At 57.6% G+C, this 17312-nt stretch overlaps 1 protein-coding gene across 26 annotated transcripts in view; it reads left to right on the top strand.

The window, feature by feature from the left end:
* NCOR2 (nuclear receptor corepressor 2) overlaps window positions 1–17312 on the top strand; it is a 240904-nt gene that overhangs the window by 135685 nt on the left and 87907 nt on the right. For 22 of the 26 annotated variants that reach the window (XM_026457393.1, XM_026457404.1, XM_026457394.1 and 19 more), the window contains 5 exons: window positions 2582–2754; window positions 3628–3721; window positions 6525–6703; window positions 10435–10489; window positions 12938–13036. In XM_026457393.1, the coding sequence (XP_026313178.1) occupies window positions 2582–2754; window positions 3628–3721; window positions 6525–6703; window positions 10435–10489; window positions 12938–13036 (600 nt within the window). The remainder of the gene's footprint in view (window positions 1–2581; window positions 2755–3627; window positions 3722–6524; window positions 6704–10434; window positions 10490–12937; window positions 13037–17312) is intronic. The other 4 variants (XM_026457417.1, XM_026457416.1, XM_026457398.1 and 1 more) reach the window with 2 other exon arrangements.

Here is a 17312-nt window from a genome sequence, read left to right as displayed (position 1 = left end):
TGTGTGTGTGTGTGTGTGTGTGTGTCTGTGTGTGTGTGTGTGTAAGACAGAGAGAGAGAGAGGGAGGGAAGGGAGGAAGGGGTCTGCTTCCTCCTCTGGCCAGTGGATCCGCCCTTGTAGAAAAAATGCCAATGAGCATCTTCCCTGCCACCCAGGCCAGGCCGGAGCTGCCCGCCCTGCACTGTTCAAGGCAGGCCGAGTGCACACCCAGCGCAGTGGACAGAGGCACAGGCTACAGCAGGCGGCACTGTGGTTAGACCCGGAGGGGGATTTCCTTGTCCTGGGCAGAAGGCAGAGCCTGGTTCTTGGAGCCATGGAGGTGGCTGGATGTCCCCTCAGGGACACTACTGCTGGGGGCCTTTGCCACCCGCGCACTCCACGAGGGACCCAGCTAGAGCCAGGCCATCTTGCCGGCGCCCTGCTGGCAACGTGGACAGGCCGAGACCCCGCTGGCCAGTGGCCTGTTGGTTTCTGCCCGCTGGTCTGCACCAGTCACCGCGTGACTTTCCTCTGCTGGCTTGAGGCGAGTTTTTCTCACCCATGAGCCTGGGGCCTCTCGGACAGGGGCCGAGGTGGCATGGGCTGGATGTTGCCATCCCCGCGGTCCCCATCCCTCACTGGGGCTGCCAGCAGCCACTGCCCCGAGCATGTTTGTCTGTCACCAGAACCGCCTCTTGATCTCCAGCGGGTTCCTGGCACAGCCTGCATGCATGGGGTCAGGTTCTGGGCCACTTAGCACCAGCCTGACCACCCTGTGGGGACCGTCGTGGTCACAGGGCTGTGGAGGATGGAGGGCACAGCTTGCCCTTGGTCAGAAGCTGAAATATGGGGTGGGGTGGGGCTGGGGTGTCTGGGCTCCAGGACCAGAGAGGGGCTTTCTGATTGTGCCAAAGCGCCAAGTGGGTGTTTGTGGAGGCTCCCAGACCACACCATCTGTCCATCCCCAGCTGTTGGAGGTGGAGTAACTGGGGTTGTGTGGGTGGGTCCCCCGCCGCTTGCTCAAGTCACCTTGGAGATGTGGAAGCCAGGCAGCTATGCTCCAGGCTGGTTGGGGATCTCTTCTCAAAGGACATGCAGCAGGCAGCACTGTGGTTAGATGTGGAGAGGGACTTCCTTGTCCTGGAGGGAGGGCAGAGCCCCCTCTCTGGGAGCTGCTGAGGTCCTCACAGCTGGTCCTTGGGGTGAGGCTGGGGAATGAGGAACTGCTTGGAATGTGGTTTTCTCTGGAGGCTGCCCCTCCCCGGGGCTGACGGGCCCCCACGCCATATGGTACAGCACAGCTTCCTTTGGCGTGGCAGTGGGCTCCATCCGGGCTGTCTGGCGCGGCCAGAGCCCCAGCCGTATGTGGCTGCTGGACACTGGAAGTGTGGCTGGGGAGAACTAGAAACCGACTCTTCAATGTTACTTGATTTGTGATTTCAGTTGAGCCACATATGGCGAGTGGCATCCGTTTGGGACCAGGCCTCTGTAGAGGAGGCCAGGACTGGGTGGCCGGTTCACCAGGAAGGGAGGTGACCATGTCCTCCAGGGGAAGTCTGTGGGTTTTCTTCAGGGGCCCCCCATCTGCTGGATATCGATGCAACAATGTGTGTGTCTTTCTGTCATCTGCCTGTGTGACGTGTATGTGTCTGTTGTGTGTCTACATGTGTGATTCTGTGTCCGTCATGTCTGCCTGTGTGACCCTGTGTGTGCACCAGTTTATCTGCCTGAGACTGTGCGTGTGTCTGTCATACGTCTGCCTGGATGACTATGTGTGTGTGTCTGCCTGCCTGTGTGACCGCCTGTGTGATGGACTGTGCGTGTGTCTGTCATATGTCTGCCTGGATGACCATGTGTGTGTGTCTGCCTGCCTGTGTGACCGCCTGTGCCTGCCTGTGTGACCATCTGTGTGTCTGGCTGGCTGGCTGTGACTTATGTGCCTGTGTATATATGTGTGTGTGTCTGTCTCGGTGTATCTACCTATATGACTCTCTGTCTGCCTATGTGACTGTGAATCTGTGTGTCTGTGTATCTGTCTGTGTGACTGTGTCTGTGTGTGTCTGTCTACTTGTGTGACTGTGTCTGTGTGAATATGTGTGTGTCTGCATGTGTGTATGTGACTGTGTGACTGTGTGTGTATCTGTGTGTCTGTGTGACTGCATGTGTGTCTGCCTGTGTGACTTGTGTGTGCCTGTGCATATCTGACTGTATGTGTGTGTGCCTGCCTGTATGTGCATGGCTGTGTGACTGTATCTGACTGTATATGTGTCTGTGTGACTGCATTTGTGTGTGCCTGTGTGACTTGTGTGTATAGCTGTGTGACTTGGGTGTGTGTGTGCACTTGTGTGACTTGTGTATGCCTCTGTGTTTGTGTGCCTGTGTGCATCTGACTGTGTGTGTGTGCCTGTATGTACATGTCTGTGTGGCTGTGTGTATCTGACTACGTGTGTGTGTCTGTGTGACTGCATGTGTGTGTGCCTGTGCGAAGTGTGTGTGTGTGCGTGTGCACCTGTGTGTCTGCCTGCATGTGAGTGGGCAGGGGCGGGGCGGCGGGTGCCAGGTTCAGGAGCATCTTCTGCAGTGCTCCCCCGCGCTCTCCCAGGAGCAGAAGTTCTGCCAGCGCTATGACCAGCTCATGGAGGCCTGGGAGAAGAAGGTGGAGCGCATTGAGAACAACCCCCGGAGGCGGGCCAAGGAGAGCAAGGTGCGCGAGTACTACGAGAAGCAGTTCCCCGAGATTCGCAAGCAGCGCGAGCTGCAGGAGCGCATGCAGAGGTGAGCGGGGCCCGAGCCCAGCGCCCCCCGTGTCAGGGCCCGGGGTCAGCTCCAGGCATCCTCAGTAGAGTTGACCCGGCCAGGAAGGAACAGAACAGCGCAGCAGCTTCTCAGGCCAGTAGCTGGGGCCCTACCAGACCCTGGCATGTGTCCTGTGGAGCCTCTTTGGCCTAACACTTACTTGGAGCTTAAATACGTTTTGGGGGCAAGCACTCCTATTTCTGTGGCCTGCACGACCCCTGAAGGCAGTTGAGTTTGAGATCCCCGGTGTGGGACAAAGGGGAGAGATGTGGCTAAGAGACCAGGCTGCCAGCCTCCCCCAGTGGCTGTGAGGACTTGGTGGACCCTGTGTGAGAGGTACCTGGTGACAGGCAGCTGTGGTTCTATGGCCATTTTTTTTTTGGATGCACAGACAAGACGATTCATTGGCGATAATAACAGCAGCTTTCACCCTTAACCGAACTCACAAGCCGTGTCTCATTAAGTTTCTCCCAACAGCTCTAGACAGCCGGGTGCCACTTTTGAATCCTCGTGTGACAGGGGAGGAAACTGAGGCACGGGGAGGAACACTTTGCCCCAGGGCCAAAGAGGCAGAGCAGGGCTTTGAACCCAGATCTTTGTGGCTGGGCTTTTGAGGGTGTTTTAGGAGAGAGGAAGGGAGCGAGCTGCCCATGTCACAGGGTTTGGCCATGCTGGGTTGGGGTGGGGGCTCCACGCCTCCCCAGGACTCCTGGTGTGGGGCCAGCCCCTCTGCTGGCTGCTGCCCACACTTCTTCTCTGGGGAGGGCGTGGGCTCAGGGCTGCGCCACAGGGGCCTGCTAGTGTCCCCGACCACCAAAAGGCTGGTCCTGAGTGTGTCCCCTTGGTCCCCAGCAGGGTGGGCCAGCGGGGCAGTGGGCTGTCCATGTCAGCCGCCCGCAGCGAGCACGAGGTGTCGGAGATCATCGACGGCCTCTCAGAGCAGGAGGTGAGTCCGGGCCCTGACTCCGGCCTCAGCTCCTTTTCCCTGGCATCTCCCGTGAGGGTGCAGAGGCCCCAGCCAGAAACCACCTCCCGGATGGTTTACATCAAGGGGCTTGCCACCGAAGAATCAAGGTGGGTGCCGAGGTACCCAGGACTAGAAGCCTCAGGAAGCCACAGCCTGTCCCAGGCCTGCAGGGATGAGCGGAGAGAGGGGTGTTAATGTGTCCGAGATGGGGGGTGGCAGGACACCCTGCAGGGAGGGCCCCAGCGCTCCCCAATCCAGATGCCACAGCACGGAGGGGGTTGGGGGACGAGGACCCTGCCTCTCACTCTTACCGTCTCCTGCCGCCTTTTGGAACTTCCCATTGGCTGAGTCCAACCAGAAACCCAAGGGGCAGGAGTACCTGTGGGTTCCAGGGTCAGCCTTCTGGGGCCCAGAGCCTGGCGGAATAGGGGGAACATGGTGCAGGCCGGTGAGTTCCCAGCACACCGTCTGTCCACACAGCCACCACCTTCTCACAGGAACCTCAGCCCTCCTGGCTGGAGCAGGGCTGGTTTCCCCTCAGGCCTCTTTGGGGTACCAGGACACCCTGGGGTCAGCCTAGGTGACCCTGGTTGCCGTCACGGGGGCCCACAGATGGCCAGGAAGCAGAGGGGCAGCCTTTTCTCCTGGGGAGGAAGTTGGCATCAGCCTGTTCCCTCCTGGGTCCTGTGGGTCAGGTATCCATGATGACACTACCCCCTGCTCCCAACACCACGGCAGACACGAAGCAGCCACGGCACGTTTCTTCCTTCTGGGGACTTTTGTCTAGGGAGAGCTTTTGTCCAGATGGGAGATTATAGCCCTTCAGCTCAGCACAGCAGAGCCACGCATGGCTATTGAAATCAAAATTAATTAAAATGGGATAAAATTAGCAATTCAGTTCCTCGGTTGCATCTGACACATCTCAAGAGCTCGACAGCCGCTTGTGGTTGGCGGCTCCCCTCCTGGGCGGAGCAGACAGCGAACACCGCCCTGGCTGCAGAGCGCTCTGTTGGACAACAGAACGTGCTGCCCTGAGATGCTGATGCTCAGATTAGACAGATGGAAGGGGCCCCAGGGAGGGGGCGGCTGGTTTAAGTTGCAGTTTCTCACCAGAGATTCGAATTCAGCTGGTCTGGGGCAGAGCCCAGGAATCCGAATTTTTACCCAGCCGCCCACATGATTCTGAAACAGGCAATCCAAAGATGAATCTGGCCATTAAAACATAATTTTTAATTTTAAAACTTCTTGTGGTACGTTTTTGTTTACAACAACATCCAGTTGACAGAAAACAGAGCTCAGAAAGCCACCCCATTGCACAGTCACAGGGCCTGGCCCTCGAAGGCTGGGCACCGGAGCTGGGCCGTTTTAGCCCCCGTCTCACCGACGCTCTGCACTTGTAGACATCCCGCAGAGAGGCTGGACGTGGGTTTAGTCTGCACTGGAAGGAGGAGGCCGGTGGCCCTCTCCTCTGCATTCCTTACCTGATGGCCAAGGGTGTGGCACCTGGGCTGATTGTTACATGTACACACACACACACTGGCCACATGGGAATGCAGTCACCAGAGTCCTCAGGGACATCAAGGATGCTGCGTCCAGGGTGAAGGGAGGAAGTGGAATTTGGGACAGAAACTTCCCCAGCCAGCTTGGGGTGACCTGAGGTTCCCCAGGAGTGTGCAAGGGAAGGGTCTGGGCCGGAGGACAGGCACTTCCCATCCTTCTGGGAGCTTCCTGCGGTCAGAGCATGCGGCCGGCATGGGAAGGACAGGAAGGCAGCTGTGGGAGGGCGGAGCAGAGGTCCTGCCAGGGAGGACTCTGCCGGGGGTCTGCCGTTATTACATCCCTGAGACATCCGAGGAAGGTCAGCGTTCTGTATCGGGGTGTGGGTTACAGCTCCAAAGTTCTGGGAGACAGACACCGGCCTCTTGGGGGAATCCTCTCCCAGCCCGGGGTCAGAGCTGTGCCTCGCACCCGGCCCCTGGCCGGGAGTCCTGCACATCGAGTGAAGAGGTTGGATGTGGGCTGCCGGGCAGCTGGATCGTTTGAACTGGCTGACCTTTGGCTACGCACAGCCCTCGCCTGCCTCCGGAGATGGGTAATTAATCGCCAGTAATTGGCTGGCTGCGAGATTTGGGGAAGTGAGCCCAGCTGAGTGGCGGCTCAGAGCCTCTTAATAGTCATCCCAGTGCATTAGAGGAGCGGCCGCCTGACTGCTGCCGCATGGAGGGCTGGGTAGGCCAGATCCCAGGTGGGCCCTTTGAAGGAGCGGGATGCTGGGAGGGGGCGTGGGGTGCAGGGGAAGGAAAGGCTTTTCTCCACCAGCGAGGCGGTCGACCCTCTCTGCGCCCCTGGGCTGCCTGCATGCCGTGCGGCCAGCTGGACCCCAGGGCCCACTCTTGCCTGCCGAACCTGGAAGGCCGTCCTGTCTCCCGGGCTCCCTGGGCCCAGCTGGGCTGAGCATCCTTCCCGCAGTGCTTTATGGCGCTTGCGTTTCCAAAGGGAAGATTCATGGCTCCCCTCCCACTGCAGAGAAGGCAGCTGCTGCTCTCTGCATTGAATCTACAGTCCTGCCCACCATAAACCTGTCGGGGAGGCCTTTACATTCTCCCTTCCCCCAGCATGAGCTATTATTATTTTTAAACTCATCATTCTCCTTCTTGTCGGTTTTGCATTTTCCCTGCCCGGGCGCGGAACATCCATCCTCTCTGTGCCTTCCCTGGGTCCCCTGCGCTGGCCGGAGCCCCTCGCCCCGAGTGCTCTGACCCTGCCATCCGTTTCCCTGCAGAACCTGGAGAAGCAGATGCGCCAGCTGGCCGTGATCCCACCCATGCTGTACGACGCCGACCAGCAGCGCATCAAGTTCATCAACATGAACGGGCTCATGGCCGACCCCATGAAGGTGTACAAAGACCGCCAGGTGATGAACATGTGGAGCGAGCAGGAGAAGGAGACCTTCCGGGAGAAGTGAGTCCTCCATCACCTGGCCTGGCCTCCCGCCCCTCCTCCCCGTCCCAGAAACCCATCCTGTTGAGGCCTGCACTGTCTCTGGGGCAGCCACCACAAATGAACACGCCAGGAGGTGCTTAAAGCCGCAGGGATTGACTCTCTCCTGGTTCTGGAGGCTGGAAGTCCAAATCCTGGTGTCGGTGGGTTTGGTTCTTTCTGGGGGCCATAAGGGAGAGCCCGTCCCGGCCTCTCCCCAGCTTCTGGTGCTGCCAGCGTCTTTGGCCTTCCAGGGCTTCTAGATGCATCCCTCCACGCTCTGCCTCCGACCCCACATGACCTTTGTCTCTGTGCTTCTCCTCTTCTTATAAGGACACCAGTCACACTGAATTTAGGGTCTAGTCTAACCCAATACAACCTCACTTTAATTACATCTGCAAAGACCGTGTTTCCAAATAAGGCCACGTTCTGAGGCTCTGGGTGGCCATGAATTTTCCGAGGACACACTTCAACCTGGTACAAAGCTTAAGGGCAGCTGTATGTACGACGGGGTGCTGTGAGTCAGAAGAACGAGGCAGGAAGGACTTAGAGGCTGGGCCTAAGCCTTGGGCAGGGCCGCGGCTGGCCAGTGGCTTTTTGGTGGTTTCTATTTTGTTTTCTCTTTGACAGTAGCTGCTGGCTGTGTGGGTTCGTGATCCCATCACTGTGCCTGTGTCTTCTCGGCTTCATGCATTTCCCCCTCCTGTCCCTTACGACAGCTCAGCCAGGCCCACCCCCGTACACAGGTGATGACACGGAGGCTCATAGAGGTTCAGACAGCGCACGAAGGCCACACAGCATGCACACTGTGGAGGCAGGGTTGAGACTCCCCCAGCCGGAATAGAGAGGCTGTGTGGGGAAGGGTTTGCGAATGGGGCCAGGGAGCAGGGCTGTGCAGAGCAGAGACGGGAGTCGAGTTCTCTCGAAAGCTGTGTCTGAGGGGGCCAAACCCCACAGTGAGGATCTGTGATGTGACATCCAGGCAGAAGGAGACCTCCATTCCTGGTCCGGGGTCCCCAGAGGAGACGGTGGGCCCTGCTGAACCACCCCACACCTTGGGAACAGTGTGCTATAATTCCCGGGAGTCTAATCTTTTGGCTTCCCTGGGCCACACTGGAAAAAGAAATGTCTTGTGCCACACAGAAAATACGCTCACATTAATGATAGCTGATGAGCTAAACAAAATCACAAGAAAATCTCATAAGGTTTTAAGAAAGTTTACGAATGTGTATTGGGCCGCGTTTAAAGCCATCCTGGGCCGCATGTGGCCTGCGGGGTGGACAAGCTTGCTATAATCACTTGCTCGTAAAGGGCTGGGTTCCCTGTCCAGGACATAGAGCACCTCCTCAGGACCTCAGACCCCTGGGAGGCAGGAGAGTGGGAAACTGAGGTGTGGACGGAGGCCTCAGTGCTTGGCCAGGAGGGGACGCAGGGAAGAGACTTTACTCTGTCACCGCCCGACGTTCACCCAGCAGGCCACTGAGCCGCCTCGGGGAAGACCCCGCCTCCAGACAAGACCTTCCTCCAAAGCAGTGACACTCCTTCCCCAGTGCCCTGGGCTTTGGTCCACGACTGTAGACTCAAAAGAGGTGCCAGGCAGGACCTGAGGGATGGGGTGACTCCAGGTCCCCGGCAGGGGTGGGCGGACTAGCACGTGCAGATACCGAACTCGGAAAGGACACAGTGGCTATCCAGGAGGGTCTTTGGTGGAAATCATTTTTTAAGAGTAGCTTTTGATTACGGAAATGTTGAAACGTCCATAAAGATAGAGGGGTGCGGTAATGAGCCCTTGGGTGCCCACAGCGCAGGATCAGTGGTCCTCTGCAGGAAACAGCCCTTGGTCCCTGAGTGGGAATACTCGGTTACTTAGTGGCTCGTGCCTGCAGCTTTACCATAGCAGGCATGATCTTTCTACATCAAATTGAAGTCTCCGTCGAATGCTTTTTACAGTTTTGAATGAGGGAGGTGATGGTGAGACGGTCTCAGGTGTTAAGAATTATTGAATTACTGTTGGATTCGATATTCACATTCCTTCTGGTAGGCATGATGTTTTAGTGTATGTATTTTTTTCTGAAATACAAAAAATGGTGTTCTGGGGTGCTTTCTGTGGCTCCAGCCTTTCGGAAGATCTCCTGTGGCTCTGCAGGTCTGATAATTTCACCCTCTGTTAATTCAGTAGCCAAAGGGCGGGGGACGCAGGCTGGGCTGCTGTCTGCTGGCCTGTGTGAGCCACAGCTTGGCCGCCTGCATCCCTCCAGGACTGTGGGCTTGGTTTGAGGTCTCAGGTGCAGAGGAATTGATAGCACTCGGGGCTTTGAAAATCACCTACTGACAGCATGGGGCTCCACCTTGTGCTGGCCGTGTGACCATTCCCCCTCTGAACCTCAATTTCCTTATCTGTAAAATGGGTAGAGCAACAGGGCTTTCCTTAGTCAGCTGTTCTGAGGTGTGCAGGGCATAGGAAACTTTTAATAAACGTCTTCAGGGGGTGCAAGTGAGGTGGGGGGGAGGGGAACAGGTGACCTAGGAGATTCCCAAGTTGGATTCCTGGTCTCTTGGGAGCCCCCACTGTGCCTGGGGAAACCCCGTGCGAGGGGTTTGCAAGGAACGAAATGTCACTGGGACAAGGAGAGGGAGCAGAGCGGGAAGGACTCTCCCTACCTGGAAGAGAAGGGCTTTAGGATGGCTCTGGCCTTGCCAGCTGCCCGAGGTGGGATCCCAGGCCAGGGAAGCCTGCCGTTCCTCACCGCGCTGCTTCCACTGGGAAGAGAGCAGAGACTGTTCAGGATCCTCGGGTGTCTGACTGGGAAGCAGGCGCGGGGCCTGCTAGCCTCCTGCCCAGCCATCTGGAGGGCCAGGGAGGTCGGGCACCGGTGCTCGCTCAGCCTCCCTCCGTGGGAGCCCACAATCCAGCCTCTCTAGCGGCCACTGCTCTCCCTGCGAAGGCCGTGGGGCTGTGGCACGTCGCCGGGACGCCTGGGCCTGGGGCCATGGACTCCACCCAGCACCCCTGGGGTGGAGCAGGCCTTGACCCACATCCCTGCCCCCACCATGCTCCCGCTCCTTTGGCCCTCACATTTCAGCCTGGCCCAGTGGTTTCCCAGTAATTCTCCTGGCTACGCAGGAAGCCAGTTGGGACGGTGCCAGCGCCCCGCCACCACCCTCTGACTTCAGTCCATGCTTGCTGCCTCCTTGGTTGGCCAACCCCCTCCCGCTGCCCCATGGGCACTCGGAGCCTCTGCTCCCAGCTCTCCTGGGGAGGCCCAGCAGCCTGGTGAGCCATGACCCTGCTGGCGGGTCCCTGCCATGTTCCCAAGCAGACCCTGTGTGGGCCGGGTGAGGCCATGCTTCCCAGATCCAGCTGGAGAGAGAAACAAAAGCGGATTTTAAAGGGGGGGGAACCCCACCAAAGAGCTGCATGTCATGTCCTCATTTTTCCTGGAAGCCGCCTCCAGCAGGACAAACAAATATATTTTCAAAGGCGCTAAAGCCAGTGACTCACTCCAAGGAACGCCCTCTCTTACCCCTGGGTCCCCACCCCTCCCGTCTGCCGCAGCAGCCCTTCCCACACCCCCCTGGGCTTAATTGCTCCGAGTGGGGCGGTGCCCGCCAGGCCGGGCCAGTGGGGATGGCAGGCGCCTGGGAGCCGATCGGCTGCCCTGCAGGGAAGCCCCCCTCGGCCAGGTCTCACGCCCGCCCTTCTCGTCCCGCAGGTTCATGCAGCATCCCAAGAACTTTGGCCTGATCGCATCATTCCTGGAGAGGAAGGTGAGTCGCTGCCCGCCCCATACCCCTTCGGTCTCCACCTCCGTGACAGCTGCGTGGATTCAGGGTGGAGGCCCTCCCTCCCTGCCCACGAGGCCCTGGCCTGTTTGGCCCCTTCCTCCGGGGGGCCTGCTCCCCCCCCCCCCCCCCCTCCCTCCCTCTCTTCCTTCCATCTGGGAGATAGATCAGTGCAGGCCCCGCCCTGGCCTCTTGGGCCCTTGGAGGAGGAGCCTCAGGTTGCTGAGCACCTGGGAACCCCGGGGAGAACTGCACGGCCAGGCTTCCCAGAGCCCCCGTGCCCAACCGGGTCTCCTGCCAGCTCCTCAGAGGCCGTGTGGAGCGTCCTTGCATACTGGGGATGGATTCTGGAAGCACCGCCATGCCTGGCATCCCAGTGAAGTCCTCAGAGGCAGGAGTGGCGTGCCTCAAAGGGACCGGAGGACCAGCTTTTCTAAGTCCTTCTGAGGGTCACTGACTGCTTTCTGACACCCCTAATGCCAAGCCAGATGTGTGACCTACAAGTCTCTATCTTCTTTGGACAAACCTTTGTGTGGAACTGAGGCCTAAAGCCCACTTTGTGTCAAGCCCAGGCCTGCAGCAGCTCCAGTTGGCTGGTAGACACAGTGTCCCCAGAGAATGGTAAAGCCGTTGTTTTGCACCCACAAGGCTGGTTGGACTGTGCCTGGAGAGGCTGCAGGTGGGAGAAGTTGGCTGGATGAGGCTGTGTGTTGGACATGGCCCCTGGGTCTTCCCCCAGCATCCTGGGGGTCAGAGGAGAAAGGCTGCCATCCGTGTGTCTTCAGCAGTATTTCCCTGAATCCCGTTTCTCAGAGATGGGGGCCTGTCCACCCCAGCTTGGTGGACACCCTGCTCGGGCTTCCTGGTTGTAGGAGGGAGGCCAGGAGAATGAGGCACTTATTTTAAAGGACAGCTGTTCCCAGCGCCTGCCCCTCATGAGCTGATAACCGTAGAAGGAGAGAGACGGAGCAGTGTGGGGAAAAATCTCTCCATGCCTGAAAAACCAGTGTGGAGAAACAAGCCCTATAAATAGCCCATCTTCTGAGTGACTACGTCTCCCTCAGGGAGTGGACGGCACGGCGGACTCTAGGTTAGGGCTCCCCGGGATGGAAGCAGCGCATTTCAGAAACTGGCCATTGAGCAATCCTCCTTCAGGACGAGGGGAGTAGAAGTTTTTGTGCTGGGGAGTAAACTTCACGGTGTTCTTTGGCTGAGAGGCGGCCCAGAACGAGGCTTCAGTAGAGCTTCCAGAGGGGTCTGGAGCAGGAGCTGCCGACGGAGAGGCCGGCAGGGGCAGGCGGGTCCTGACAGTGAGGCTGACGTCTGGCTGGGAGCCAGGTGGACCAGCCAGTCTGTGCCCGCCCGTGGGGGCAGCTGCTGTCCAGAGCCTGGCTGCCATTGCTGAGAGCAGGAAGGAGCTCTCCTGAATTGTTAAAGGAGAAGTCGGGCACCCACATCCCCTGAATTGCAATTCTTGGCATCTGATTATAAAATGTCTTTCTCAATTGCTGTGTGGGTCCTGTTTGTGGGCCGGGTTTAGCCTAGGGCTGCCTAGGAGGCCCCTGGTGGTTGCACTTGGCAGGAGGCTGCCAGCTGGGGGCTTTCTGTCGAGGGCAGTGAGGTTTGAGGCCCAGGTCAGAGGCCTCACAGAATGCCCCTCAGAGGTGGGGTCCTGGCTTGACACCGGCCAGAGCATCGCAGAAACATTTTACGTTGTAAGGGGAACGGCTGTGGGCATTGGCGAGCTGGGCTCCATGCCCGCAGGTGGGGGCATCGTGGCATCACTTTCTGAGGCTGCCCCTTTTACTGGTCCCATTTGGCTGGGGTTCATAGAGGGCTGGTTGCTCCGGCTTTCAGACCCAATCTACATGGAAAAGACCGAGGCAGAGAAAAGAAAGAAACCCAGGAAGAGGCATGTGGCGCGTACGGTAGTCCTGACGTGCAAGGTTTGAAAGAGGCTGTTCAGGACTCCAAATATCAGGGAAGAGAAGGCTGAAGTCAGGGGAAGGAGAACCCGGTCCTGTGTTTGGGGAAGGCTTTGAGTTTGCCCGGCTGTGGGCTGCAGTCCTTGTTTCCCATAAGGGCTGGGGGTGACATGTGGCGACATCAGCGCTGTCATTAACCATAGCAACAGCGGTGATTGTGATAACAGGAAAGACTTCCATCATGTTTACTCTGGGCCAGGCCTCGTCCCAAGTACTTTACCTACGTATTAACCGATCTGATCTTTGTGATAACTCTGTGAAGTATGTACAATTAGCATTCCCATTTTACAGATGAGAAAACTGAGACACAGAGGTTAGGTCATCTGCCCGAGGTCACCCAGCCCGTACGTGGAGGAGGCAGGATACGAGCCTGGGATGTGAGCTCCTGGCTCCTGCCCTGAATGCCTGCGCTGTACCCTGCTCAGTGTCTTCTTTCTTTGTCCCACAGACGGTGGCTGAGTGCGTCCTCTATTACTACCTGACCAAGAAGAATGAGAACTATAAGAGCCTGGTGAGACGGAGCTATCGGCGCCGCGGCAAGAGCCAGGTAAGAGGCAAGATGGGGGTGGCTGTCCTTGGGGTCTGGCTCCCTGCACGCTGAGCAGCCACTTGCTTGGTGGCCAGCACCCCGCATGGCTGGCAGTAACTGTCTCCATGAGTTGTTGCTTGGCCACTGGCAGTGTGAGTGCAGGCTCCCCTCTGTGGTGGCAGCAAGTGTGGGGAGGCCCTCTCTGGGGTGTTCACCCTGCTGGGCTATCTTGAGCCTCCCCTAGGGGCAGGAAAAGAGCTGGGGGAAAACAGCCACGGGCCTCCTCAGCCGGCAAAATCCTGGACTCCTGATTGGGTGACCTGTGATCTCTGTGCGTACAAAGGCCACATTCCAAAAGTAAGGGCTTCCCAGGATGACTCGGGGTAGTTCCCAAACTTCACACATTTAAAATGTTAATGATTGTGTGTGTTTATCTTAATGCATACTTGAAAGAAAAAACAGCCAGTACTTCAGCTTGCCGTTTTTTCACACGCCGTTGCTTGGGATGAGACTGAAAGATTATTTACGCTAGAGTAGGGACTGGCAGACTGGGACTGTGGGGCTAATCCGGCCCACCATCTGTTCTTGTGAATAAAGTTTTATTGGAACACAGCCATGCCTGTTTGTTTACATATGACCATGGCAGCATCCTTGCTACTCTGGTGGAGTTGCATAGTTGTAACCAAAAGTGTATGGCCTACAGGGTCTCAAACGTTTACTATCTGGTCCTTCATAGAAAAAGTTTGCTTCTTCCTCCGAGCTAGAAGAAAAGGAGTTGGTTTGAAAAAATATCCAGTAAATAATGGTAGAGATGAGAGGCTCAGTGGCACACCTTCGAAAGGGGGATCCTGGGCGCTCAGTGTGTGGGAGAATTTGTTTTGCATTGGGGCTCTTGAAGCATCGTCTCAGAGCAGATGCTGGGAGCACCACACGGAGGAGGCAGGTGGAGGCAGTGGGCACTTTGGTGGCTGCTGGATTGGAGTCAGTAGAGGCATTTCCTTCCTGGGGGCCTCAGTGGCTGGGGGAGCCGGGCGAGAGTAACAGAGGCCAAGAATAGCACAAGCTGGGATAAGGGGACCCTGAAGTTTTCCTAGGCGGGTACTAGCATCCTCTAGCCCCTCCCCAGAGCTGCCCACCTTCCCTTTCCCAGGCTGCCAGAGGTTGAGACCCATAAGGCATTGAGACCAGCCATCACGGGCTGGGGGCGGGGTCCCAGTGTCTGCTGTGAGACAGCCACTTTCCTACAGCCTAAGAAAAGTCCCATGAGGGAAAGGAGGCTGTTGTCAGGAGCATGAGCCATGCCTCGCTGCATTCCGAACATCCAGCCACGATGCCTGGGGCTGAGCTTGGTCCTTATCCGCAGGGATCGTGGAAGGGTGGCTGCATTTGGCTTGTGGACAGGGTTTTCTTGTCTAGTTTTCTGTAGCCAGAGTTGACCAGTCTGCTTGCTCTTCTAACAGATGTGTAAAACCAAGGCCAAGTGGCACAGAGCACGTATTCCAAAGATGTAGCTACGTTTTATTTTTGTGTGTGTGTTTTTTTTTTTTTTTTTTTTGAGACGGAATCTCACACTGTCACCCAGACCAGAGTGCAGTGGCGTGATCCCAGCTCACTGCAACCTCTGCCTCCTGGATTCAATCGATTCTCATGCCTCAGCCTCCCAAGTAGGTGGAATTACAGGTGCGTGCCACTGCATCCTGCTAATTTTTTGTATTTATATTAGAGACGGGGGTTTCACTGTGTTGCCCAGGCTGGTCTTGAACTCCTGACCTCAGATGATCCACCTGCCTCGGCCTCCCAAAATGCTGAGATTACAGGCATGAGCCACTGCGCTGAGCTGCTATGGTGTTTTTGAAATTGAAGTGCATTCAGGAATTTTCTAGACTGAGAGGCAAAAAAGTAAGTGCCAGGCAGAGAGCATATAGATGCTGAGGTATGAGAGGCAGCAGGGAGCGGTGGGGATTGTGGCAAAGGAAGGGTGGCTAACAGCCTCAAGAGGTATTTGGAAAATATCAGGCGTCTGTTGGGCACCTACTGTATGCTCATTCTCTTGCTGGCCTTCCCAGTTCCCCTCCCACGACCTGTGTGGGCGCATTGAGGCTGGGCTTATGGTGGGAGCCCTTCCTGGTAGCTGGGCTGGTGGCTCTGAAGAGCAGAGGCCCATCCCCTCCCCTTGTGTGACAGCCACATTTGCACAGAGGGAGGTGGGGAGACCATGGTGATCTAAGAAGGGTGGGGGGTGTCGGTACCCGGCATATCCTGTTGCAGAGGCCTGGCCTGTACTCCGGTAGAGTGAGAGTCCGGTAGAGTCAGTGTCCGGCTTGCTGTCCATGGAGTGAGTGAGCGTCTGGCTTGCTCTCAGCAGAGTGAGTGTCTGACTCGCTCTCCGTGGAATGAGTGTCCAGCTTGCTCTCAGGAGTGAGTGTCCGGCTTGCTCTCCGTGCCATGGGTCTCCCTGTGCCGCGGGGTGTCCCTGTGCCGCAGTCTCCCTGTGCCCCGGGGTCTCCCTGTGCCCCGGGGTCTCCCTGTGCCGCGGGGTGTCCCTGTGCTGCAGTCTCCCTGTGCCACGGGGTCTCCCTGTGCTGCGGGGTCTCCCTGTGCTTCGGTCTCCCTGTGCCACGGATCTATCTGTGCCGTGGGGTCTCCCTGTGCCACGGGTCTCCCTGGGAGGCGGCATTGGGGGCACATCCTTGAAGACTCCGTAGAATAAAGGGCCCCAAAGATGAGGTTGCGGAGCAGCCCCACAGGCGGACGTGGATGGGCCCTCAAGTGCAAAGGCAGGGAGCATGAGAGACAGTGCGTGTCTTCAGGAACAGCCGGGAGCCTGAGTCTTTGGATTCAAGGGGGTCCCGGTACCTCCCAGAGCCTTAAACGAACAAAGAAATGGAGAAAATTATGTGACCCTCTTTCTTTTGCTCACTTTTGATGGGTAAATAGAGATTTCTTTTACCCTGTGAAAAATAGAAGTGCAAACTCAATAAATAGCTCACACTTGACTTCAGTGTCTGGGGAGGGAGTAGGGAGTGGTGAGGCCTGCGGCTCACTACAGAGCTTGGGCCCCGTCTCAGCTCCAGCTGACGCTTGGCCAGTGGCCCTGAATCGCCAGGTGTTCTGGTCTTTGATGATGAGCTGGAAATCTAGTTTTATGTGAAACCACCTGATTTTAAATCTTAGGTCAATTTTTAAAAAAGGAAAAAAACAACTCAACACTGTATATGCCACGCAACTCTTACTTGCTGTTGAAATCATCTCCAGCCCCTAGTAGAAGACCTCTGGGTTAGACTACAGTGAGACCGGGGAAGGAGGGCGTTATATGCCTCGGGCCAGGCTGGCACCGGGGAAGCCCTAGAATGTTCCGTAGCAGGGAGGAAACATGCCCCTCTTTACACCGGAGATATCCTGGCTTAGCCGTGGTGTCTGCGGTGCCTGGGAGTTGGTGGGGCTCTGCTGGTGAGTTTTTACCCCCTGCTGAAGCTGCTGTTCCAGGCAGGGGCTCCCAGGATGGGAAAGTGCTGCTTGTCTGCTCTGCTCTCTCAGGAGGTCGGCAGAAAGCAAGCCAGGTACGAGGTTCCTGTGTGTCTCCAGGACTCGCCCCTTCCTCGGAGCAGCTGCGTTTGCTGAGGAGGTGATGGCATGGCCTGGGCCCTGCCAGGGAGGGAGAGTTACACTCATATCCTGGAACAGCTTCTGTGCCAGGGAGATCCACTGCCCTGCCACCCCCAACAGGCCCCGTCCACCACCACGGGATAAACAGGGGTTCCCAAGTGCTAACTCTGGGGCTGAGAGTCCGCTCTGCCCCATGGCAGCAAGCAGAATCAACGGCAGCCTCAGGCTCAGCCTGCCCTGTTAAGCGGAGATGCAGTGGCTGCCGCCAGCTGAGCGTCTCTGTGTGTGGTTGGGTCTGTGGAGCCACTGACACTGCTGATCAGTCTGCTCCAGATGAGGGCGTGGCAGGGTGACGGACGGGAAGGGGCAGGCGGTGGTGGGCTCTGAGTGCACCAAAGCTGTGATCACACAGAACCTGCAGCTCCTCAAGGAGGGCGGGGAGGGGAGCCGAGACCGCTCCCCACCCACTACCCCACTGCCTCCACGTGGCTGGCACCTGCAGGCTGGGACAGGTGTCCGGGACTCTCAGTGACTGACTGTGGGCTGGGGAGCCACTGCCCTGTGCTTCAGACACCACTGGCACCCAGGACACCTCTGTGGGCCGGTCCTTCTTTCTGACATACCCTGGCAGCTCAGGCCTTGTGATCAGATGGGAATCCCAGGCCATGGAGCACACGAGCCCCTGCCC

This window comes from Piliocolobus tephrosceles, chromosome 10 (assembly GCF_002776525.5).
Source record: "Piliocolobus tephrosceles isolate RC106 chromosome 10, ASM277652v3, whole genome shotgun sequence".
Classification (NCBI taxonomy): Eukaryota; Metazoa; Chordata; class Mammalia; order Primates; family Cercopithecidae; genus Piliocolobus; species Piliocolobus tephrosceles.
Note: the sequence above shows the minus strand (reverse complement) of the source record. Positions and strands in the feature narration are given on the sequence as shown.